The sequence below is a fragment of the Moschus berezovskii genome, chromosome 7 (assembly GCF_049115385.1).
Source record: "Moschus berezovskii isolate FMDL1 chromosome 7, NW_MosBer_1.0, whole genome shotgun sequence".
NCBI classification, from domain to species: domain Eukaryota; kingdom Metazoa; phylum Chordata; class Mammalia; order Artiodactyla; family Moschidae; genus Moschus; species Moschus berezovskii.
Window position 1 is genome coordinate 67,069,918 of NC_142466.1, and position 25,414 is coordinate 67,095,331.

Genomic DNA, 25,414 nt, shown 5'->3' on the forward strand with positions numbered 1-25,414 from the left:
CATCTATAAAAAGAACATAATAATGTTCACTGTACATGGTGGTTGTTAGAGTTAAAAATGGTTGTGAAAATGTTAGTTCTGTTTCACCAAAATACTGTTACCCCTTAACAGAAGGGTACAAATTTCATTCATCTCTGTAACTACTGTTCCCATCACAGTATCTGGCCCATATGAAATTCAATAAATGTATGCAAATAATTGATGAACAAGTAAACAGATTTGACTGATTCTTATGTACTTAACAACCATTGCATTTCCCTGGCCCCACACATTGCTCATTTTTTCCCTATTTCTCTAACTTCTTCCATTCCTACTCCTTTTAGGCTTCTCTGGTGGCTCAGTGGTAAAGAATCTGTTTGTGATGCCGGAGACTGCCTGCAATGTAGGAGACATGGGTTTGATCCCTGGGTCAGAAAAATTCCCTGGAAAACGAAATGGCAACCCATTCCAGTATTCTTGCCTGGGAAATCCCACAGACATCACAAGGGTCAGACATGACTTAGTGACTAAACCACCACCACCACTGCTCCTTTTCCTCTTTTCAACCCCCTAACTACTGATTCTCATTATATCCTTGGCCTTCTGTTTTCTATTTTCCACTTTAGCAGTCAGTCAGGTGCTGTGCTTAGTCACTCAGTCATGTCTGACTCTTTGTGACCTCTTGGACTATAGCCCACCAGGCTCCTTTGTCCATGGGGATTCTCCAGGCAAGAATACTGGAGTGGATTGCCATACCCTCCTCCAGGGGATCTTCCCAACCTAGGGATCAAACCCTGGTCTCCAGCATTGCATGCGGATTCTTTACTGTCTGAGCAACCAGGAACTATCCCTGCCCAAATAAATAAATACCCCAAAGCCAAATCTACCATCTCTATCATGTCAAAAGAATTAAACACAAGAATTCTATAGTTAAGCAAATGTTCTAGATCCTTAAGATCTTGCTTCTGATTTGACATTTAAGAGTAGGACAAAACACTCTAGTTGCCAAATTAGTAAAGAAGTACTGATTTGTCTATCTTGGGACAGATTCAGCATAGCTTTTGTCTTTGTTTTCTAAAAAAAATGCTACCCCAATAAGTAGAAACCAAAATACATTAACTGTAAAGTCAAACGGAAAATTTACTAAAGCCAGCTGCTTTAGTAAGGTAACAGATTGAAAGATCTTTGGGTCCAAGTATCAGAGTCATCTGGACTTCAGTTCAGTTCAGTCACTCAGTCGTGTCCAACTCTTTGCGACCCCATCAATCACAGCACGCCAGGCCTCCCTGTCCATCACCAACTCCCGGAGTTCACTCAAACTCATGTCCATCAAGTCGGTGATGCCATCCAGCCATCTCATTCTCTGTCGTCCCCTTCTCCTTCTGCCCCCAATCCCTCGCAGCATCAGGGTCTTTTCCAGTGAGTCAATTCTTTGCATGAGGTGGCCAAAGTATTGGAGTCTCAGCTTTAGCATCAGTCCTTCCAATGAACACCCAGGACTGATCTCCTTTAGAATGGACTGGTTGGATCTCCTTGCAGTCCAAGGGACTCTCAAGAGTCTTCTCCAACACTACAGTTCAAAAGCATCAATTCTTCAGTGATCAGCTTTCTTCACAGTCCAACTCTCACATCCATACATGACCACTGGAAAAACCATAGCCTTGACTAGATGGACCTTGGTTGGCAAAGTAATGTCTCTGCTTTTTAATATGCTATCTAGGTTGGTCATAACTTTCCTTCCAAGGAGTAAGCATCTAGAAATTCAGGATATCTTAAAATCAAAGAAAACCATTTCTATGTTAGAATAACCTACCCCCAGCGTTGGGAGGGGCCTTAGAGGTCATTTAGTTAGAACTCCATTCAAGACACAGAGAAGGCAATGGCATCCCACTCCAGTACTCTTGCCTGGAAAATCCCATGGATGGAGGGGCCTGGTAGGCTGCAGTCCATGGGGTCGCAAATAGTCGGACACGACTGACGCGACATAGCAGCAGCAGCAGCAGCCATTCAAGACATACCTGTGAACTTTCCAGGACAGATTTTGTTTAATTCTTTTTTAGTCTCTACTAGTGTAGCCCAGCATAGAGCTGTGAACAGAACAAACCTTGAGAAATGTATAGTGTTTGATCATTAATTCAAAAGTCATGGAGAAACACCAAGGAAATCTTAGGTTTAACATGGATCTCTAAACTCCTAAGTGCTAAGCTATTTGACCAGCTTCTTTTCCTTAGGGAAATAGACCTTAAGCAAGACTTGACTCGGTTGCCTGTCTAGTGTTCCAAGGCCAGTTTTAGCCTTAGGACAAAAAAATGTTGGTTCTCTTAGAGTATTCAGATGTCTTCCCCAGATAGGACCCAGAAAGAGATTCTGTTTTCCAGGACTGCAGGTAGGTTTGTTCTTCTGTTTGACCCTATAGGTGGAGGAGGTGGGAGAGAAGCCCTGTCCTTAGGGGATTATTTGGTCTCATTCTCCTACTTTTCTTAAGTTCTTAGATTCAAACCCTTACATCTTAGGTCAAACAACTGAAGATCCAAAAGTAGAAAGTAAGATGGTCTTGTCAACATCTTGAGATTAGCATTGAAGAGGTAGCAAGTTCCCATTTTTACTCAACAAAATGATAGCTTAGATGTAGGCCAAAACAGTTTAGACCTCCCCCAGGACAATTAAGGGGCAAGTGATTCTCCAGTGCTGAAAGCAACCTGTGTAGGATCCTTCAGTGGCTAAGACTGAAAGACAGTCATTTGCATTTGGCATTTGACACCTTTCAGCACTGAAAGCAACATGTAAAGACATACCAAAATGGGTTTGCCAGACTTAAGAAAAGCTTCAGTAGAGAACTCTGAGTAAAGTGAACACAAATGGCAAACTTGCCTACTGTTCGGCACTGAGAAGGACCTTGAGTCAGAGGATAAGATGAAACAGAAAGATTTCTGATTCTAAGGAAGGAAAGCATTTGGATGGCTGCCCAAGTGAACTGGGGCTCAGGGAACAGTACAATCTCAACTCCACAAGTAACTGGATGGTCTTCAGCAAATAAATTAACCTCAGGGCCTCAGTTTCTGCATCCTGAAATGGTGATGTTACTCCCTTCTTACAGTTGTTTTGAGAATTAAGTAAGTTGCTTTTTCTAAAATACTTAGAATAGTACTAAAGTACTTAGAATAGTACTTTACACATAGTAAATATTGTATAAGTTTTGATTGTTGTTGATTTTATTATTGTCATTATTATCAATAGCATCAATAAACAAAGAATTGTACTCAGGGCATAAATACATCCTGCCCCTCCTAAAAATGTCCCATATTGATCAGCCTTGCCATCTTTGGCATACATACATAGGCCTCTCTAGGCCTCAAAGAAAAGAGTCTGGAGACAAACACTTCTTCCTTCCTTCCCTCACTATGTTGGGAAGCTATTAGCTTTTTCCTATTTTATGAAGTGGTCTTGGTCCTTTTTGTTAAGACTTGGAGGTGGAGTCTTTTGTTACTCTAATTGTGCTTGTGTTCTTTTAACAGGATAATAGCGTCAAAACCTCAAAATATAATGCCTTAAACTTCTTGCCTATGAACCTGTTTGAGCAGTTCCAGAGACTTGCAAATGCATATTTCCTCTTTTTGCTTTTTCTACAGGTATTACCTTTTAGGGCCTTTCCCACAGAATATTTTATCAACTTCTCTGGGGTCCAGTTATGTAATCAGTCTTCCTCCTTAAACTGAGAGATGTCTTTCTTCTCTCTTTAGACAACGGGCGAATGGATGGCTGGAGTCTCATGCCAGTCTCCTAGAATAGCTGTGGTCAGGATTAGCCAGGGTGAAACAAGCCTCTATAAGAGGAAGGAGTCAAGGTCGCTGAGTCCCAAGTAAGGGGTGCTCCCTCACCATGACTGCATGACCACACTTCAGCTTAACCGTGAAAGGCCACAGATTTGATTCTACACCCCCGCCTCAGCTGCAGCCACATTTCTCCTTCTTGTCCCAGCCTCCCTGACAGAAAGTTAGCACGTGGGAGCACCAAGGGAGGAGAATGGTTTAGAGCATCAGCACAGGGCACGGAAGCAGGGCAGGGTAGGCACAAGTTGGGAGAGAGAGATGGGTCTTCTCATTGCCCCCTGTGCTGAAGGGGTGTAGGCAGTTATGTGGTTTTCCCATGTCCACACTTAATGCCCTACCCCCCAGCACCTTCATTATCAGAAGAGGAATGGCTCTTTGCCAGCAAGACAAAGATATTAGAGTTCAGGACAGTACCTGACAATTTATCATCTCCTCTTCTTTCATCTTTAGGAGGTGTTTGCTTGTATTGGGGTGGCTATTTGGAGGTTATAACAGTGGAAAGCAGCTAGGATTGTTGAACTTATTATGAATCTAGGGAGGCGAAAATGGTGGTGGAGTAGGGGTTGGGAGGAAATACCTTGTCCTTTAAGCTTTCTGACACATGTTTCTCTCCCCTTCCCTCTCCCAGTTGATTCCTCAGATCTCCTCCTTGGCATGGTACACGACTGTGGTACCCCTGATGGTGGTGCTGTCCATAACAGCAGTGAAAGATGCCATCGATGATATGGTGAAGTGACTTCCAGGGCCTCTGTACCCTCACTGTACCTCGTCAGGCTGGGGAGGGAGGGAGCATGAAAGACTCCCCAGAACTGCCTAATACTAGAAGGAAGAAGGAAAGAGGTGTTTCCTTTCCCTATGTCCTTATCTGTGCCAGAGGAATATGAGATTCCCTTAAGCCCAAGATTGGTGAGCCATCCATGGCCAGAAAGGGGTCACACGAGGCCCTTCTCTGTCTTCTTACTGCAGCCTTTTCCAGATTTCCTTCCATCTCCTTCATAACCCACCTCTGCCTTCACTTAGCTCTCTCTGGGTTTGCTCTCACCCTTCTTTCTCCACTCACCCTTCTCCCATTTCTATATTCCTCTTCCCTTCTTCCTGTCCCCCTTGTTTTCTCCAGTCTTATCTCCCCTTTCTACATTCCCGTTCTCTTCTCCGACTCTCCGTATTTCCCTCTCCAGCTTTTGGTTCTATCAGGTGCACACAGCTAGGAACCCTCTGGGTTTAGAGAGCATCATGACTCAACAGAGGCTGGCTGTTTCCCTGGCCTTGGTGGGAGAAGCTGGCTCTCAGTGAGTGCAGTGTGGCTTCCTGCATACTCCTTTACAGCAGGGCCAGGTGGGAGGGCAAACGTGGGGAACCAGTGCTGTGCCTGCCAGTGGGATTTGGGAAGCCCATCATATTGACCTGTTTGGAGCTTCCCTAAGAGAGTCCTTCTGATTTTTATATCAAAGTTTAAGAGCAGAGTGTTTCTGCAGCTCTTTAACTCTGTGACTCTTTAAACCCAGAATTAACATATATAGTGGTATAAATTTCAGGCACAACTCAGATGTGCAAAAATATGACTTAATTTTCCATAACTAAACTCAATGTAACTCATAACCACCACCTCACCATCTCAGCCCTTTTTTAATGAGAGCTGAAAGCTAAACTTGCCAATTCAGGATAACCCACACAGTTCCTTCTGGTTTAGAACTCGGTCTCTTTAGGAGAAATATTCTGACCAATTCAAGATTCTTTCTACCCTCTTCCCAGGGAGTAGTCTCAACTGAAAGGAAAGGGACTCATGTGAGTCTTAGCATCAGGACATACCCTTATTTGTCACCCTCTTATTTGGTCTTTGAATAGACCACTATTCCTCTTTCCTCATTGCATCCATGGTAGAAACTTCTTACGCTGATTGTGGTTGAGGGTAGGGGTATTGGTATGCTTGTGAATACATAACTTCCCTCCACCTACCAAGGTGTAGGCCCATCATTTTGCATTCTCTCCTCTGTGGCTTTCAACATAAGTTATTTGTTCTCATCACCCCAGGCTTTGGCTCTTGATATTAAAACAAAGAGTTTGTCTCTTTCTTCTCGCTTGATTCTCTTTCTGACCTCCTTTCCCAGCTTCTCAGAGACAATCAGCTTCTTGGTCTGGTTTTAATGGTGGAAGAACTTGGAATTGGCCAAGCGCTGGGGGGTAAGGTGGTGAAGAAGCGGGGGTAAGGGAGAATTACAAAGAAGAGGAACTACATTGAATAATACTTCAAAATATTAATCTTCTAAATACAGTTTGCTCTATGTCTATTTCCTGAACATTTTCTTGTACGATTTTAGAAAAGGCACAAAAATGATAATCAAGTCAACAATCGGTCTGTTCTGGTGCTGATGAATGGCAGGTAAGTGCTTCTTGAGAAGCCCGTTTAGGTTTGATCAGCTCTGGTAGAGCAATGACCTTGCTAAAACTTGATGTCTTTGGAAAGGTGATTTAAGACAGTGAAAAGAACCTCGGTCTGGACATAGGAAGAGTTTGTTTCTAGTATGCCCTGAACTTGCCTCTCTGGGCCTCATATGTCTTATCTATAAAATGAAAATAATATTCTTTACCTTAGAGGATGCTTACAAAAATGAAAACAAAATAATATATATTAAAAAGAATTAACAAATTATGACCTGATATTAGTATGCAAGTGGTTATTACCAGTACGGTGGTCAGCATGGAGATGTCTGTCTTTAGTGCATCAGTGGATTCTACATGACTTATTGACCATTCTACTGTAGCCTTTGGTTAGGACATCTTTTTGTTAACAATCTAAAGAAAATATTGGTGTTGACCTCATTAATGTAGTGTTTGGTCTTATCTATCTAAAGTATGGGTAAATGCTTATGTTTTTTGTGGGGTCCTGCAAAATTTGAGCAATTTACCTTTGGCAGGGATAGAGGGAGACCAGCATAATTTTATATAAAGCAAACTATGAAGATTATCATAAGAGGTACAAAAAATATCATAGGAATTAATAAAAAATAGGCAATCATAGCTGGCTAAAGAAATCAAGGAAGACTTTCTAGAAGAGATGATGTTTGTGCTTAAAAGATGGGGAAGAATTCAACAGAGATTATATGAAAGGAGAAGTGACCAGTGTTTGCAGAAGCATGATCATAAACAAGTACAGATCTGAGGGAATTAAAGATTGAGGTCCAATCCTTTCTCATGGTGACCTTACACAACACCCAGTAGCTATAGTTTTATATGTATATTTATATTTTAAAAATATTTTTTAATTGAAGTGCAGTTGATGTTCAACATTATATGTTATAGGTATACAATATAGTGAGTCACAATTTTTAAAGGTTATGCTTCCTTTATAGTTATTATAAAATGTTGTCTATATTACTCGTGTTGTACAATATATCCTTGTAGCTTATTTTATATGTAATGGTTTGTACCTCCTCATCCCCTCCCCATATACTGCCCCTCCCCCTTCTCTGACTCCATTGATAACTACTAGTTTGTTCTCTATGTGTGTGAGTCTGTTTCTTTTCTGTTATATTCACTAGTTTGCTATATTTTTTTAGATTCCATATATAAATGATATCATACAGTATTTGTCTTTATATATCTGACTAATTTCACTTAGCATAATATCCTTCAAGTCCATCCATGTTGTTGCAAATGGAAAATTTTCATTATTTTTTATGGATGAATAGGATTTCAAGAGACCCCGGTTAAATTACGGGGTTGGAAAGATCCCCTGAAGAAGTGATAGGCTACCCACTCCAGTATTCTTGGGCTTCCCTGGTAGCTCAGTCAGTAAAGAATCCGCCTGCAGTGCGGGAGACCTGGGTTCAATCCCTGGGTTTGAAAGATCCCCTGGAAGAGGGCATGGCAACCCACTCCAGTATTCTTGCCTAGAGACTCCCCATGGATGGAGGAGCCTGGCAGGCTGCAGTCCATGGGGTCAACAAAGAGTTGGACTCATCTTGAGTGACTAAGCACACACATATCAAGATGTATAGTTTTAATCATAGAATTCTATTATGGGAAGTTCTTGGGCATCTGATTCTGTTATTTATTGTGTTTGCTGATTCTTACTCATGATGGATTATTTCCCAAAGTGTTTTGATCTGTTGAAGTCTCTCATAAGATATCACTAAAAAAGTTAGTTGTGATTAAAAACAAAATTTAAAAAAGTTATAGAAATAAAGAGAAAAGATAAAGCTGAGTGTATATAAGAAATTTGTAAAGCTAGGAATTACTGAATGAATTTAGTCAAATGAACTTCCTAAGGAGCTTGAGCACTTGGGTTTTATAAAACTATTACAGAAGAATGTGTCATAGAGTCGTTTTAGAGTAGGAGTTCACAAGCAGGGCCCTAATGGTTAAACTTTGTAAGCCAGTGAATGTCTGATTTATTTAACACTTGAGATGAATTGTCTATATTCCAGAAAGTGGAGTCCTTTTTGTAGAGCACATGTGTTTGAACAGAGTTATTAATACCTTTGAAAAATTTTATTTTTTGAGTTGTGATTTCTGTCATTGTAGTCAGTAATTCTGGCTACAAGCACATCTTTAGTTAAAAGCCACATTTTTTAGCTATCAAGAGGAATGAGCCACACCTTCTATAAGTGTTCTCTCAGATATATTATTAATTGAAAAACGCAAAGTACAGAAAATTGTGTATCTGGTATGTCATTTTTAAATGTATATCCTGTATGTGATTATATGGATTGACATTTTCTCAAAAGAAATGCAAAAAATTGCTCTAAGTGACAAAACTATGATCTGGGGAGAGAGGAGACTTTACTTTTTCTTTTTTCTATATTTTTAATTATTTGAACTGTATTTTCAGTTCAGTTCAGTTCAGTTCAGTCGCTCAGTCGTGTCCGACTCTCCGCGACCCCATGAATCACAGCACGCCAGGCCTCCCTGTCCATCACCAACTCCCGGAGTTCACTCAAACTCATGTCCACAGAGTCGGTGATGCCATCCAGCCATCTCATTCTCCGTCGTCCCCTTCTCCTCCCGCCCCCAACCTTTCCCAGCATCAGAGTCTTTTCCAGTGAGTCAACTCGTCCATATGCATATATTGCTTTTACTTAAAGAAAAATTATGTGCCTGTATATCTACATATACCATTATAGAGTTTTAGAGAACTCTTATAGCCTGATCAAGAGAAATGGGCCCCATTCTTGATACTGCTTGGGCAAGGAGTATCCCAAAGCATTTTGGTCCTCCTCTGAGCTTTGAGTTCATCTCAGCTTTTTTCCCCCCTTGATTGTCAAAACAGGACTGTAGGGAAATTCTCAGAGCTGGCATTCAGGCATTCAAGGTTCACTTTCTTGCAGGATAGTGACAGAAAAATGGATGAATGTCCAAGTGGGAGATATAATTAAACTAGAAAACAATCAGATTGTCACGGTGAGTACCTCTTTGGGCTGTGGCTTTTTCTCTTTGGGCTTGAGTAGGAACCTTTTTAGCACTTCTGTGACCACTCCTTTTGGTGATATTCACCTGCTTCACTGTGCATCTAGAGATCCCCAGCCCCTGTGGTAAGAAGTTTGTTCTTGTCCACTTCTCACCACAACCCCAGGTAAAGTATGACTGGCTTTGAGAAAAGAGGTGTGTGGTACCAGTGATGGCTCTTGAGACAAAGAAAGTAAACCAAATGTCTATAAAATTCTTAGGATGAATAGCTGTTCCTGAGGTAATTGCTTTTATCACACTGTAATTTTAAAAGTCTGCCTTCCTTATCTTCTCTGCCTTTCCTGACCACAGGCTGATATACTATTACTCTCGAGCAGTGAGCCCTACAGTTTGACATATATAGAAACTGCAGAACTGGATGGGTGAGTGTTCCTTCCTCATAGTCCATTAAGACAGTTGAACCAGCTTAGAATGATTTCTCATTGAGGGAGAGCATGATGCAGAGAATAAAGTGCTAAAAGCTAGAAATATCCAGATAAGATAGGAGACCTCAAGTCTAAGGCTGAGCTCTTGACAGATTATTGAGCATCCAACTGGGTGCAGAATCTGGGCAAATATTCTTCATCTTCAAATTGGAAACATTCAGTCTGACTGTATTCAATAATGCTGAGTGGTAGGAAAGAGGTTAACCGGACTATGAAATTTCAGAATATAGTTCCAAAGTTTCTTGGGGTGGGGGAATGAATACTGAGATAATTATGTACTGATAAACCATGTTCTGGAAAAGATTTAAGGTAGAAATTCATTAATTTGCAAAAGCTAAGATCTTTGGAAGACAGAGGCCATCTTCAGAGAGCTTGCCCTGTGGAGTTTTATGTTAATCTGCATCCTTACAACTCTTCCTCTTAGTGCCCACAAACTTTTTGAAATGTGGCTTCTTTTTTACTTCTGTCTCTGTGCATTTCTGTATCAAATAATGGTTAAGTGGGATCCCTTCATGGGTCCTATAAACATTTGTGAGATGAGGAGTACGTTTACTTGGAAGTGTTCACAGGTTCTTACCAGGACCTTACTCTTGAAGGGAATAGGTACCACCTCCAGGTTCTTTTGTGATGTTTCTTCAGCTTTTCTAGAGCATCTGACCAGCAAGATCTCATAGGTTGGTTAAAGTAGTTGATATATGTTTCAGGGAGAGAGGGTAACAAGTGGGCTAATATTTAGCTTCCTTGTAGAACCATTCCACCTCAATACTGTCCTTGAGAGAGGATGACAGTAGGAGTGACTCTAACAACTCAAGTCTAAAAGCCAAGCTCTATTGGCAACAGCTGTTTTCTAAAGTAGGAGAAATTGGACCTGTACTGCTGTTATATATGTGCATTCTTTACTGTAGTGAAACCAACTTGAAAGTGAAGCAGGCCATCTCGGTTACCAGTGAGATGGAAGATAACCTGAAGCTTCTGTCTGCTTTTGATGGTGAGTTTTGAAATAGATTTTCCAACCCAAATTTTTATCAGTAGAGGTGTGATTAAAGTGTGATACAGCCATATACTGAATTCTATATAACTCATAAAAAACAGTATGCCAGTTGATATTTACTTATATGGAAAAGTATTCACAACATATAAGTGTAAAAAGATTACAATACATTATGCACAGTATAATGTAACATAAATTTGTCTTTGGAAATATGTATATGTTTCTGAGTATATGTATAGAAAAAATCTTGGAAGGATATACTATAAAAGGTTAATAGCATTTATTTCTAGGCGATGAGTGAATTTTACTTTCTCCTTTTTAATGTTGTATATATATTTACAAAGGGCATATTTTAGTTTACTAATCATGAAAAAATTAACTTATTTCCATTTTGAAAAAAATACTAGGCTTGCTTCAAGTAGTTTCTGAATTTATTCAGATTTAGCTCATTTGATCTGGAAGTACTAATAGTAATAAGTTATCATGTGGGTTGTTCTCTTTCTCTATAACCCATGTCACAGAATTACTCTTCTCTGATACCCAGACCCCTTTGTCTGCCTTTCTAAAGGGAGCTGCTGAGAAATGGGCAGTGGCTGAGAAAGGATAGGAAAAAAAGATGTGTGTATATTTTGAAAGAGGCTTGTTCTTTCCTGTTTTCTATTAAGCCTCCTCTTTGCTGGGAAAGATTGCGGGCAGGAGGAGAAGGGGACATTGGATGGCATCACCAACACAGTGGACATGGGTTTGGGTGGAATCCGGGAGGTGATGGACAGGGAGGCCGGGAGTGCTGCGGTTCACAGAGTCGCAGAGAGTCGGACACGACTGAGCGACTGAACCGAACTGAACTGAACTTCCTGTTGGGAAAGAATTAAGGTTACAGAGTCAGGACTCTTATTCCTTTTTTCCAGGAGAAGTGAGGTGTGAGTCTCCCAATAACAAGTTGGACAAATTCACAGGAATACTCATGTATAAAGGAAAAAACTACCTCCTGAATCATGACAGACTGATTCTCCGAGGCTGTGTCATCAGGAATACAGATTGGTGCTATGGTTTGGTGATTTTTACTGGTACGTCTTTCTGAAGTCACAAACCCCCAACCTTCTGGATTCCATTCATAGCCACATTGTGGGTACTTAGTTTTCATGACGTAGATATGATGCTCAGATATACACCAGAACACTGTGGCTTTGAGGAAGGGAGGCAGGGAGATGGATAGATGGATGGAGGAATTAAGAAAAAACTTTTTTTTTTAGGAAAAAAAAAATGACTTTTTTTCCAAACACTGAGCTGCCAGCATATCAGCGCTGCCTTTGATAGTGGAAGGCTTTGTGTTCCAAGGCCACAGAACATTCATGAGTCTTTCTAAACACATCTGGACACAAGACAAGATATACACATAGAAGTATACATAGAATCAGCATTTGAAAGGAGAACAGTGTGAAAGGGGAGGGTATACATGTGGATTACTTGCATGAGGAGAGAATAAACATGGTGCTTATTATGGAGAAGATTAAATACAGTGTGAAGTGTTCATGCCAGAGAAAAGGCACATGTGGCTCCTGAGCAGTGGCCCATCCTGAGATGGCATTTAGAACCGTAATCCTTTATACTTAGTGAGGGATTGTCTGGAGTTATAATGTAGTGCCGGAAAATGAAGGAAGCTGTTGTGCTCCCTATGCCCTCCGTGACGGTGAGTATTGGTGACAACAACCACAGTAAGATAATAATTTCCAGCTCTAGTCCCAGTGTGTCATTAAAAGTTCTTTATTTCTAATTATTGTTTGTCCTAGCGTGAAGTTCAAAGTCTTTATCGCTCAGCTTCAGAGAAATCTCAGCTCCCACCTCAGAGGAAATCACTTGCCATTGCCTTTTACTTTCTCCATTTCCTAGTTAAAAACTTTAAATAGAGCCTGGTCCAGCTATGAGTTTCCTCAAAAGAAGATGAAGATCTCCTTGTCAGAAGACCCTTTTTCTAAGCTAAATAAACCAGATGGTGATGAGAGAGAAGTTTGAGGCTCCTATTCTGACTTATCAATGAAAAACTAGACTGTCTAAGGTGCTGCAAAGAGAGGGAGGTGTCAGCATTGATGCAGTTTGCAGAAGTAATTGGAATTATCCTAAGAAATAAATTTTCCATTCTTTGAGTTTAGGGCACCAACCACGAGCCTTTCGCCAAGGCTTTATCCTTTAGCATTGGAAAGAAGTTTGATAAAGTGACCATAAAGGTGTATTTCAACCCAATTTCAGTCCTCTTGAGAATATTTAGTGATTCTAAGAGATGATGTCTCCCTGTTTAACTTAGGACCAGACACCAAAGTAATGCAGAACAGTGGAAAGTCCACCTTTAAAAGGACACACATAGACCACCTCATGAATGTCCTTGTGCTCTGGGTAAGTTAAAGACCTCTTTTCTGTATTTTTACAAATAGGCCTTCTTCTCTTCCTTCTACAGCGGTAGCTGGTATTTTCAAGTCAGAATTTACTTGTCTGAAAGTCTCAAGCAGTTCTAGGACCCCACACACTTATATCTGGACCAGATAAGAAGAAAACTCATTGACGCTTTTTTTATTCATAGCCAGGTTGACTCATGACCACTTCAATAAGATCTTACTCAGATTAATAAGATCACCTTACTTAAACCAATGATTTTCAAACTCTATTTCCTTAGAGAAGCCTAAGGTCTGCTGCAGGAGGAATAGAGAAGATCAAGAGTTTTGTTCTGGCCTCTTCATTCGGAAGTAGTTCCTGCTTCAAAAAGACCAGCCTCACATTTATCTGTTCTGTAAAATTTCAGTTAGAGAATAGAGGATTCTACTGCTAAGAAATAAAATTTGAAAAGCACTCAGTACTTATATGTGAAATCGTAAAAAAAAAAAAAAGAGTACAAATGAACTTATTTACAAAACAGAAATAGTCACAGATGTAGAAAACAAATTTATGATTCAGTTCAGTTCAGTTCAGTTCAGTCGCTCAGTCGTGTCCGACTCTCCGCGACCCCATGAATCACAGCACGCCAGGCCTCCCTGTCCATCACCAACTCCCGGAGTACACTCAAACTCATGTCCACAGAGTCGGTGATGCCATCCAGCCATCTCATTCTCCGTCGTCCCCTTCTCCTCCCGCCCCCAACCTTTCCCAGCATCAGAGTCTTTTCCAGTGAGTCAACTCGTCGCATGAGGTGGCCAAAGTATTGCAGTTTCAGCTTTAGCATCAGTCCCTCCAATGAACATCCAGGATTGATCTCCTTTAGAATGGACTGGTTGGATCTCCTTGCAGTATAAGGGACTCTCAAGAGTCTTCTCCAACACCACAGTTCAAAAGCATCGATTCTTCGGCGATCAGCCTTCTTCACAGTCCAACTCTCACAACCATACATGACCACGGGAAAAACCATTGCCTTGACTAGACGGACCTTGGTTGGCAAAGTAATGTCTCTGCTTTTTAATATACTATCAAGGTTAATGGGAAAGAGATAAATTGGGAGATTGGGATGGATATCTACACACTACTATATATAAGATAGGTAACTAACAAGGACCTACTGTATTGCACAGGGAACTCTACTGAATACTCTGTAGTGGCCTATATGAGAAAAGAATCTATGAGAATGGATATGTGTATAAATGATTCACTTTGCTGTATACCTGAAACAACACAACACTGTAAATCAGATATACTCCAATAAAAGTTTTTTAAAAAAGCACTCAGTAGATAATAATCAGCTTTGAGAATAAAAGTTTAAATTGAAGATTAATTAGTTAATTTCCATGCTTATCATATGTGTGTGTGCATGTTCAGTCATGTCCAACTCTTTGCGACCCACGACTATAGCCCTCCAAGCTCATCTCTGCATGGGATTTCCCAAGCAAGAATGTTGGAGTGGATTCCCATGCCCTCCTCCAGGGAATCTTCCCAACCCAGGGATTGAACTGGTGTCTCTTGCATCTCCTGCATTGGCAGGCAGATTCTTTACCACTAGCACCACTGGGATTTTAGAAAATTATTAAGGTTCATTCAGCTTTGAGACCAGAGATTAGTATTCACTATCTTTTTCTTTCCACTACTGTCTGCATAGCTTTCAGCAATTGAAACAAAGTGACATTTCCTGGTTAATTAATGAAGAAGATAATCATAGTTGAGAATTCAGAAAGGCAACAGAGGTAAATATGCCTTTGACAATATCAGAGAGTGTATCATTAGGGAATAAGCTAGGTAATTTAGCCTAGGGTTGTCTTTAAAACAAGATGTCTCCCATATGCCTAAGAAAGCTCAACTACCCAGTTACCTATCTGAAAAGTAGTAATAATACTTGACACCTGTAGAGGAATTTTAACTTTTTAGAATATTTTCACATTCACTTACAGCATCTTCACAACATCTATGAACAATAAGTCAAGAAATATTTTTCCCACTGACATATATGCAAGTTAAGTCATAGTAAAGATAAATAACATAAAGTCCCACAGAAAAATGTCAAAGACTCATTGTCAAGTCATATTTTTTTTATTAAAGTATAGTTGATTTAGTGTTACATTCATTACTGCTATACACCAAAGTAATTCAGCTATGCATATATATACTTCCTTTTTTAATATTCTTTTCCATTATGGTTTATCATAGGATACTGACTATAATTTTTTGTGCTGTCCAGTAGGACCTTGTTGTTTATACATTCTATATATAAAAGCTTATATCTGCTAACCCCAACCTCCCACTCCATCCTTCCCCCTTGGCAACCACCAGTCTGTTCTGTATGTCCATGATTCTATTTCTGTTTCATAAATAGGTTCATTTGTGCCATATTTTAGATTCCACATATAAGTGAAATCATATGATATTTGTCTTTCTCTTTTTGACTTACTTCACTTAGTATTAATATGACAATCTCTAGCTGCATCCATGTTGCTGAAAATGGCAATATTTCATTCTATTTTATGGCTGAGTAGTATTCTATTATATATATGTACCACATCTTTATCCATTCCTCTGTCAGTGGACATTTACTTTGTTTTCATATCGTGGCTATTATGAATAGAGCTGCTGTAAACCTAGGAGTGCATGTATCTTTTTGAATTATAGTGTTGTCTGATTGTATGACCAGAAGTGGGATTGCTAGATCATATGGTAATTCTACTTTTAGTTTTCTGAGGAATCTTTATGCTATTTTCCACAGTGGCTGTACCAGTATACATTCCCACCAACAGTGTTAGAGGATTCCCTTTTCTGCATACCCTTTCCAGCATTTGTTATTTGTAGATTTTTTTTGATGATGACCATTCTGACCAGTTAAAATGGTACTTTGTTATAATTTTGCTTTGCATTTCTCGAATAATTCGTGATGCTGAACATTTTTTCTTGTGTCTATTAATCACTTGTGTATCTTCTTTGGAGAAATGTTTATTTAGGTCTGCTGCCCATTTTTGGCGGAGAAGGCAATGGCAAGCCACTCCAGTACTCTTGCCTAGAAAATCCCATGGACGGAGGAGCCTGGTAGGCTGCAGTCCATGGGGTCGCTACGAGTCAGACATGACTGAGCGACTTCACTTTCCCTTTTCACTTTCACACATTGGAGAAGGCAATGGCAACCCACTCCAGTGTTCCTGCCTGGAGAATCCCAGGGACGGGGGAGCCTGATGGGCTGCCCTCTATGGGGTCACAGAGTCGGACACGACTGAAGTGACTTAGCAGCAGCAGCAGCAGCAGCCCATTTTTGGATAGGGTTGTTTGTTTTTTGTTGTTCATTTGTTTATGCTGTTTGTATACTTTGGAAATTAAGCCTTTTTCACTTGCATCATTTGCAAATATTTTCTTCCATTCTGAAGGTTGTCTTTTCATTTTATTTATGGTTTCCTTGCCTGTGCAAAAGCTTGTAAGTTTAATTAGGTCCCGTTTTTTCATTTTTGTTTATATTTCTATTGCCTTGGGAGACTAACCTCAGAAAACATCAGTACAATTTATATCAGAGAACGTTTTGCCTATGCTCTCTTGTAGGAGTTTTATGATGATGTCTTTTGTTTAAGTCTTTAAACCATTTTGAGTTTATTTTTGTGTATGGTGAGGTGAAGTCATTTTTATTGAGAATCTAATATGTGCCAGGTATTATGAGGACCATAAGGATTTATAAGTCCTGGGTCCAGCTCTCAAGTATATACATTCACTTTGGGGAGACAGAGCATCAATGTGTACCAGATGCTTTACATATTAATTTTATTCAATAATCACACCTATCCATCTAGGCATAACTTTTCAGAGTCAATTCTCTTTCTGCTATGCTTGCTATCTCCCTGTGGAGATAAAATTAAAACACATGACAAGCCTATTTAACATGGAAATCTGACCACATGTGAAGAAATTATAAATTTTTTTAAAGATCCTAAGAGCTTTCAGAGAGAAATAAAAAGTCATTAACAAGAATCAGAATGGCACTGGCCTTCTCAACAGCAATAGCAGAAGGTAAATGTTGTTGCCTTCGAAAGTCTGCCAGAAAAATATTGGCATCTTCTAATTCTAAATCCATTGAAGCTTTCAATAAAATGCAAGTATAAAGAAATTTCAATATGTGCAAAGACTCAAAAAAATATTTACTTCTTACGTATCCTTTCTTAGGAAGTTTCTAAAGTATACTCAAGCAAAAGAAGAGAATAAACCAAGAAAGATTTGGAAGCCAGGAAACATGCAAACACTGAAAGGAAATCCTAGGATAGTAGCTGAAAAGCAGGCCTAGAGCAGATTAAAATAGAGGTATCTGGGTTTCTGAGGTGGTACTAGTGGTAAAAAAAAAACTGCCTGCCAATGCAGGAGACTTAAGAGATGAGTCCCTCAGTTCCATCCCTGGAGGAAGGCATGGCAACCCTCTCCAGTATTCTTGCCTGGAGAATCCGCATGGACAGAGGACCCTGGCAGGCTACAGTGTATAGGGTTGCAAAGAGTTGGACATGACTGAAGCAATTTAGCATGCACGCCTGCATGGAGAGATCTGCAGTGGGAGTCTTCAAGAGAGAATGTAGTTCTCTATTCAAATTCCTACAAGGTGGATTCAGCAGAGAAGTGGTGTAGATGCCTGGAGCAACTACACTAGCCAAGTAGCTGCTATGAATTCCTACATTTGTGAGCTCTTTCATGCAATCTTTCCTTCAGAAAATAGGGAATATTATCTTGGGTCCCATGCTCCTTCTTGGGCATTTAGTTTAACAAGGATGTTGCTGTTCGAGCCCAGTACAATGACTGTGAGAAAGTACAAATAGAAAATAAATTCCCTGACAGAGGATGAAGAACCATCAGCAGACCCAAGAAGTTGATGGTCTTTGGGAAGGCAGAAAGTTGTTAGATTGTACTGATAGGTAAGCCAGAATAGTGGAAGCTTTGGTGGCAATGCGTTCCTCTTCAGCAGCAATGCATTCCTCAAGAGTAGTTCCAAGCTTGAGTGAGCAGGAATGGAGAGCAGGAGTAAGATATGTGGATATAATAATCAGGACAACTAATCTTAAAACTGCCCATAAAACAGCTTGGACAACCACTGGCCCTCTGTACCATCCTACCTTCCTATAGGCATCCATACAACAAGAACAAATGTATTTGACTTCCAGTCTCAAACAAGATAACTGCTTTCTGAAGCAATGTAACAACCTCTGCAGAGGGCTAGGGCTTCTAATGTGGGTGTCATCACTTCAGAGTAACATCCACTTTATTTTCAATTTGGGCGACTCAAGTTTGCCTGCAAGTTCCTTTTATATCCTAGGGTAAAACCAGTGAACTGACACATTCTGCCTACCTATATAGACCTCGTGGTTCCATCTTCCCATTCAAGGGAGTGGCCTGCTAGGTAAATAAAACTATCCAAAGGAAATAAAGCCAACCTATAATGGTCAAACTACTCTTTTACTTCTGTTTTTAAGTGATCTGGAAAAAAAAAAAAACCAGGAGCACGAAAGAAGAGGATGAGGACAAATAGAATAACTGACTCTGGAAAAAACATTATAATTCGAAAGATAAAAGAACTTTCAAAAGAATTTCACTATTCTTAGACGAAACAATTGCACAAATAAGAATAGACTGAATTTCTTTTTTTTTTTTTTTTGAAATGCTGTGGCTTGGGCATCAACCCTGGGCCAGTAGCAAGAGTGTGGAAACTTAACCACTGGACTGCTCAGGAATTCCCTACAATTTTTTTTTAATCAAAGAATAAAAAAAGCAATCTAATAACAACAAAAAAGAATTTTGGAAAGTAAAAATTATTGAAATTAAAAAGTCAATAGAAGGGCTGAAATAAAGATCAAAGAATACTCCTAGACCTTAAAACCAAAAATCTAAGAGATAAATACTTTTTTTAAATGGAGGACCAAACCGAGAACCCCCACATGATCTTCAAGAGTATCAGAAAGCAAAAATGGAGGGAACAATATTGTCAAAGAAATAATAGAAGAATATTTCCTATAATTGAAGAAGGATATGAATTTCAGATTTAAAACATCCATTAAACATCATGAAATTCAAGAGCTCCAGTGGCGTTTAGAAGTACCTCAAAGTTTTCATAGATATAAGAATAAGATACCAACAAACAATGAGAATTAGATTGGCATCAGATTTTTCACCAGCACTACTGAGTCCTGGAAGCCAGGAGGTTCATACCTTCAGAGTTCTTAGTTTGACCTAGAAATCTATACCCAGGCAAACTACAAATCAAGTGAGAAAGCAGACTTCTTCCTCTCATGGGAACTTTATCCTGGCTGGCAATGGCTGCCTTGGCCTTTGCATGGCTTGCTTCTTTTTCAGGGTTTAATGTCTCCTTTTCAGAGAAGCCTTCTCTGCCACCCATCTAAAGTGGGCACCACCTCTACCAAGACCTTTTTTATTCTGTTAACTTGTTTTATTTTCCTCACAGCATTTAGCACTAGTTAACTTGTATTTTTCATTTCTTAACTTGTTTGTTTTCCACCTATATCCACAGGATTACAAACCCTCTGAGAGTTAAGACATTGTCTTTTATCACCACTGTATCCCAGTCCCTAGAACTGTGTTTAACATATAATCAGTTCAGTTCAGTCGCTCAGTCGTGTCCGACTCTTTGCGACCCCATGAACTGCAGCATGCCAGGCCTCCCTGTCCATCACCAACTCCCAGAGTTTACTCAAACTCATGTCCACTGAGTCGGTGATGCCATCCAACCATCTCATCCTCTGTCGTCCCCTCCTCCTCCTGCCCTCAATCTTTCCCAGCATCAGGGTCTTTTCACATGAGTCAGCTCTTCGCATCAGGGCACCAAAGTACTGCAGTTTCAGCTTCAGCATCAGTCCTTCCAATGAATATTCAAGACTGATCTCCTTTAGAATAGACTGGTTAGATCTCCTTGCAATCCAAGGGACTCTCAAGAGTCTTCTCCAACACCACAGTTCAAAAGCATCGATTCTTCAGCCCTCAGCTTTCTTTTAGTCCAACTCTCACATCCATACATGACTGTTGGAAAATAACACATAATAGAAGCATCATTATTCTGTGCTGAGTTAGTGAGAGAGACAAATGAGTGCCTGAGCTACCAAATTATGAGCCTCTAAAGTAGAAATGGGGACGACAGAGAATGAGATGGCTTGATGGCATCACCGACTCGACGGACATGGGTTTGAGTGAATTCTGGGAGTTCTTGATGGATAGGGAGGCCTGGCATGCTGTGATTCATGGGTTTGCAAAGAGTCGGACACGACTGAGCGATTGAACTGAACTGAACTGAAAGTAGAAATTATATCATATCCATCTCTACATCCTTAGGAGTGTCTTGTACAAAGCTGTTCTCAGGAAGTATCTTTTGAATGGTTACTAAATGAATAAATGTTCTTGAATTAGCTAGGTTCTTATCAGCTCAGCAGTTTTGTTTATGTGGTATTTTTGCCAAGACATTGTCAAGACATAGTTAGATATAATGCACTCTCATTTCTTGAAGCTGAAGCAGAAATTCTTCCCCATTTGAACATTTCATTTCTTCCCCATTTTTAGAAATGATTCTTAGGGGAAATTCTGACAGAGACAGGAAGCAAGATGAGTAAAGATGCTTCTTGATAAACACATAGCTGAGCTGGAGTCTGGTCCTTTCCCTGTGCCCAGAGCTCCCCAGAGCTCACAGTGACAATGCTTTGTGAACCCTAGTCTTTTGAAGTGGGACTGTATTTGCGGGGCAAAGAAAAAAAAAATCAGTGTTTGAAATTTAAATGATGCCAGAAATCCAGGCTGTACTTCTGGAGTGAAGGTACAGTGAAAGGCACAGAAGTGAAGGGCCCAAGGATCGAGGAGTATTCTTTTTACAGGCTGCCTATGACTGTGATCAGCGATGGCCTTAGTTCTTGACAGACTTGAGAATCTCTTTCAGGCTTTACTGGACACACACTGCAAAATGGGAGGTTATCTGCTCTTCTTGGGTCTGACTGGCTCTCATAATAAACAAAGTAATGTTTGGGGGTTGTAGCAACAACCAATTTCTTATTTCTTTCTTCCTATACAAAAGAAGCACTGTGAAGCTTTAGAGACTAAGTACCAATAAACCCCATCACAACATGAATGTTTCTTAAGAAATAGACCATCTGCAAGATTTTAGAAAGTCTCAGGATGGCAGGAAAAGCTCTAGGAATGAGGAAAGAGAAGATTATGTACTTACCCTGCAGGCCTCTCTGAGTGGGAGAAGCCCTGCCCTCAGGGGCTTGGTCTGATAGAACTGATTTCCTTTCTGGTTCAGGGGAGGGCACAGCACTAGAAATGACTGATGGGTCATTCTTAATTATCCAGGCAACAGGGATGGAGCTGAAGCAGTGTTGAAGGTCACTCTGTAATTTTCTCCCACAACTTTGGAGGGTGTCAAATTATTCGTTCTAATAATTTAAAATAATTAAATTAGAAATAAATTTATATTTATAAATAAGTAATAGTAATTTATTATCATCATTTTACCTTCCTTACTTTTTATCAACTGGAGTTGATAGAGTTGGGGCTGGAGAAGTGGCAGGTAGAGGACTATGGTTTCAAATTTAATATTGGCTGCATGGAAGACGACTTTACATATGGACATCACCAGATGGTCAATACCGAAATCGGATTAATTATATTCTTTGCAGCCAAAGATGGAGAAGCTTTATACAGTCAGCAAAAATAAGGCTGGGAACTGACTGTGGCTCAGATCATTAACTCCTTATTGCCAAAATCAGATTGAAATTGAAGAAAGTAGGGAAAACCACTAGATCATTCCGGTATGACCTAATTCAAATCCCTTACAATTATACAGTGGAAGTGACAAATCAATTCAAGGGATTAGATCTGATAGGCAGAGTACCTGAAGAACTATGGATGGAGGTTCGGAGGTTCATGACATTGTACAGGAGGCAGGGATCAAGACCATCCCTGAGAAAAAGAAATGCTAAAGAGCAAAATGGTTGTCTGAAGAGCCTTACAAATAGTTGAGAAAAGAAGAGAAGCTGAAGGCAAAGGAGAAAAGGAAAGATATACACATCTGAATGCAGAGTTCCAAATAGCAAGGAGAGATAAGAAAGCCTTCCTCAGTGATCAATGCAAACAAATAGAGGAAGGCAATAGAATGGGAAAGACTAGAGATCTCTTCAAGAAAATTCAAGATACCAAGGGAACATTTCATGCAAAGAAGGGCACAATAATGGACAAAAATGGTAGGGACCTAACAGAAGCAGAAGATATTAAGAGGTGGCAAGAATACACAGAAGAACTATACAAAACAGATCTTCATGACCCAGATAACCACGATGGTGTGATCACTGGACTAGAGCCAGACATCCTGGAATGCAAGTCAAGTGGACCATAGGAACGATCACTATGAACAAAGCTAGTGGAGGTGATGGAATTCCAGTTGGGCTATTTCAAACCGTAAAAGATGATGCTGTGGAAATGCTGCACTCAATACGCCAGTAAATTTGGAAAACTCAGGAGTGGCCACAGGACTGGAAAAGGTCAGTTTTCATTCCTATCCCAAAGAAAGGCAGTGCCAAAGAATGTTCAAACTACCACATAATTGCACTCATTTCACACGTTAGCAAAGTAATGCTCAAAATTCTCCAAGCCAAGCTTCAACAGTATGTGAACCAAGAACTTCCAGATGTTCAAGCTGGATTTAGAAAAGGCAGAGGAACCAGAGATCAAATTGCCAACATCCACTGGATCACTGAAAAAGCTAGAGAGTTCCAGAAAAACATCTACTTCTGCTTTATTGACTACGCCAAAGCCTTTAACTGTGTGGATCACAACAAACTGAGGAAAATTCTGAAAGAGATGGGAATACCAGACCACCTGACCTACCTCCTAAGAAATGTGTATGCAGGTCAAGAAGCAACACGGAACAACACACTGGTTCCAAATTGGGAAAGGAGTACCTCAAGGCTGTATATTATCACCCTGCTTGTTTAACTTATATGCAGATTACATCATGAGAAATGCCAGGCTGGATGAAACACAAGCTGGAATCAAGATGGCCGGGAGAAGTATCAATAACCTCAGATATGCAGATGACACCACCCTTATGGCAGAAAGTGAAGAAGAACAAAAGAACCTCTTGTTGAAAGTGGAAGAGAGTGAAAAAGTTGGCTTGAAGCTCAACATTCAGAAAACTAAGATCATGGCATCCGGTCCCATCACTTCATGGCAAATAGATGGGGAAGCAGTGGAAATGGTGAGACTTTATTTTGAGGGGCTCCAAAATCACTGCAGATGTTGATTGCAGCCATGAAATTAAAAGACTCTTGCTCCTTGGAAGAAAAGCTATGACCAACCTAGACAGCATATTAAAAAGCAGAGACATTACTTTGCCAACAAAGGTCCATCTAGTCAAGGCTATGGTTTTTCCAGTGGTCATGTATGGATGTGAGAGTTGGACTATAAAGAAAGCTGAGCACTGAAAAATTGATGCTTTTGAACTGTGCTGTTGGAGAAGACTCTTGAGAGTCCCTTGGACTGCAAGGAGATCCAACCAGTCCATCCTAAAGGAAATCAGTCCTGAATGTTCATTGGAAGGACTGATGCTAAAGCTGAAACTCCAATACTTTGGGGCCACCTGATGGGAAGAACTGACTCGTTTCCAAAGACCCTAATGCAGGGAAAGATTGAAGGCAAGAGGAGAAAGGGACAACAGAGGATGAGATGGTTGATTGGCATCATCGATTTGATGGACATGAGATCAAGCAGTCTCTGGGAGTTGGTGATGGACAGGGAAGCCTGGTGTGCTACAGTCCTTGGGGTTGCAAAGAGTTGGACACGACTGAGTGCCTGAACTGAACTGACATGGATGGTTCAAAAGGAAAGCACGGCCAGTAGAACTCATCATTAAAGTTTAATCTGAACCGTGAGGATAAGCCATTCTGTCACCTAACTCAGTGAAGAGAAGCAGAATAAAGTGGGAGTAAGATTAAGAAGAGTTTTATGGCCCCAGAGAAACCTGCATCACAGAGAATGGAACTAATCAATATGAATCTGCATTAGGCACAGGGAGATCCAACCAGTCCATTCTAAAGGAGATCAGTCCTGGGTGTTCACTGGAAGGACTGATGCTAAAGCTGAAACTCCAATACTTTGGCCACCTCATGGGACGAGTTGACTCACTGGAAAAGACTCTGACGCGGGGAGGGATTGGGGGTGGGAGGAGACGGGGACGACAGAGAATGAGATGGCTGGATGGCATCACTGACTCGATGGACATGAGTTTGAGTGAACTCTGGGAGTTGGTGATGGACAGGGAGGCCTGGCGTGCTGTGATTCATGGGGTCGCAAAGCGTTGGACACGACTGAGCGACTGTGGTGTTGGAGAAGACTCTTGAGAGTCCCTTATACTGCAAGGAGATCCAACCAGTCCATTCTAAAGGAGATCAATCCTGGATGTTCATTGGAGGGACTGATGCTAAAGCTGAAACTGCAATACTTTGGCCACCTCATGCGACGAGTTGACTCACTGGAAAAGACTCTGATGCTGGGAAAGGTTGGGGGCGGGAGGAGAAGGGGACGACGGAGAATGAGATGGCTGGATGGCATCACCAACTCTGTGGACATGAGTTTGAGTGTACTCCGGGAGTTGGTGATGGACAGGGAGGCCTGGCGTGCTGTAATTCATGGGGTCGCGGAGAGTCGGACACGACTGAGCGATTGAACTGAACTGAACTGAACTGAGCAACTGAACTGAACTGAACTGAAAAGCAGACTTTGTTCTTTTTTATCTTAATGCTCCTGCTTTATACTCTTTCATCCCTCATTCAACTCTCAAATCTCAAATATTGAATGATATTGAGGGTTTATTACTAACTTTTTAAGTGATAAAGATATCATGATTATGTGTTTAAGTAAGATCCCTTAAAGCTATATATTAAACAGTTTGCAAATAAAATTATATAATGTGAGAAATTTGCTTAAAATAAAAGAGAGGACAGAGAAAGAGGAGATTTGGAATAAAAATAAAACCGGCCATGAATTGATCATGATGAAGCTGGGTGATGGGTACATAGGGGTTCATTATAGTATTTAATATCTTAATATGTGTTTGAAGTTTTTCATAATAAAAAGGATTTTTAAATCTCATTTTTTGAGAATGGTCCTAGTTAGATCTGCTTCTCTGCCTTCATACTCTTGTCTTCAAAGACTTTCTATCAGTGACTCAAAGATGAGACCTACAGTTTTCTACCAGTGGGGACGGGTTACTTTGAACAGTTCACACCTTGTGACAAAGGGCATAGATT

The 25,414-nt window shown here is 40.4% G+C and overlaps 1 protein-coding gene across 1 annotated transcript in view; it reads left to right on the top strand.

The window, feature by feature from the left end:
- Window positions 1–25,414, top strand: part of LOC129557147 (phospholipid-transporting ATPase FetA-like) — a 78,214-nt gene that overhangs the window by 13,305 nt on the left and 39,495 nt on the right. The window contains exons 3-10 of the mRNA XM_088837700.1: window positions 3,495–3,608; window positions 4,438–4,536; window positions 6,128–6,189; window positions 9,137–9,209; window positions 9,567–9,637; window positions 10,606–10,688; window positions 11,600–11,758; window positions 12,994–13,082. Coding sequence (XP_088693826.1) covers window positions 3,495–3,608; window positions 4,438–4,536; window positions 6,128–6,189; window positions 9,137–9,209; window positions 9,567–9,637; window positions 10,606–10,688; window positions 11,600–11,758; window positions 12,994–13,082 — 750 coding nt within the window. The remainder of the gene's footprint in view (window positions 1–3,494; window positions 3,609–4,437; window positions 4,537–6,127; window positions 6,190–9,136; window positions 9,210–9,566; window positions 9,638–10,605; window positions 10,689–11,599; window positions 11,759–12,993; window positions 13,083–25,414) is intronic.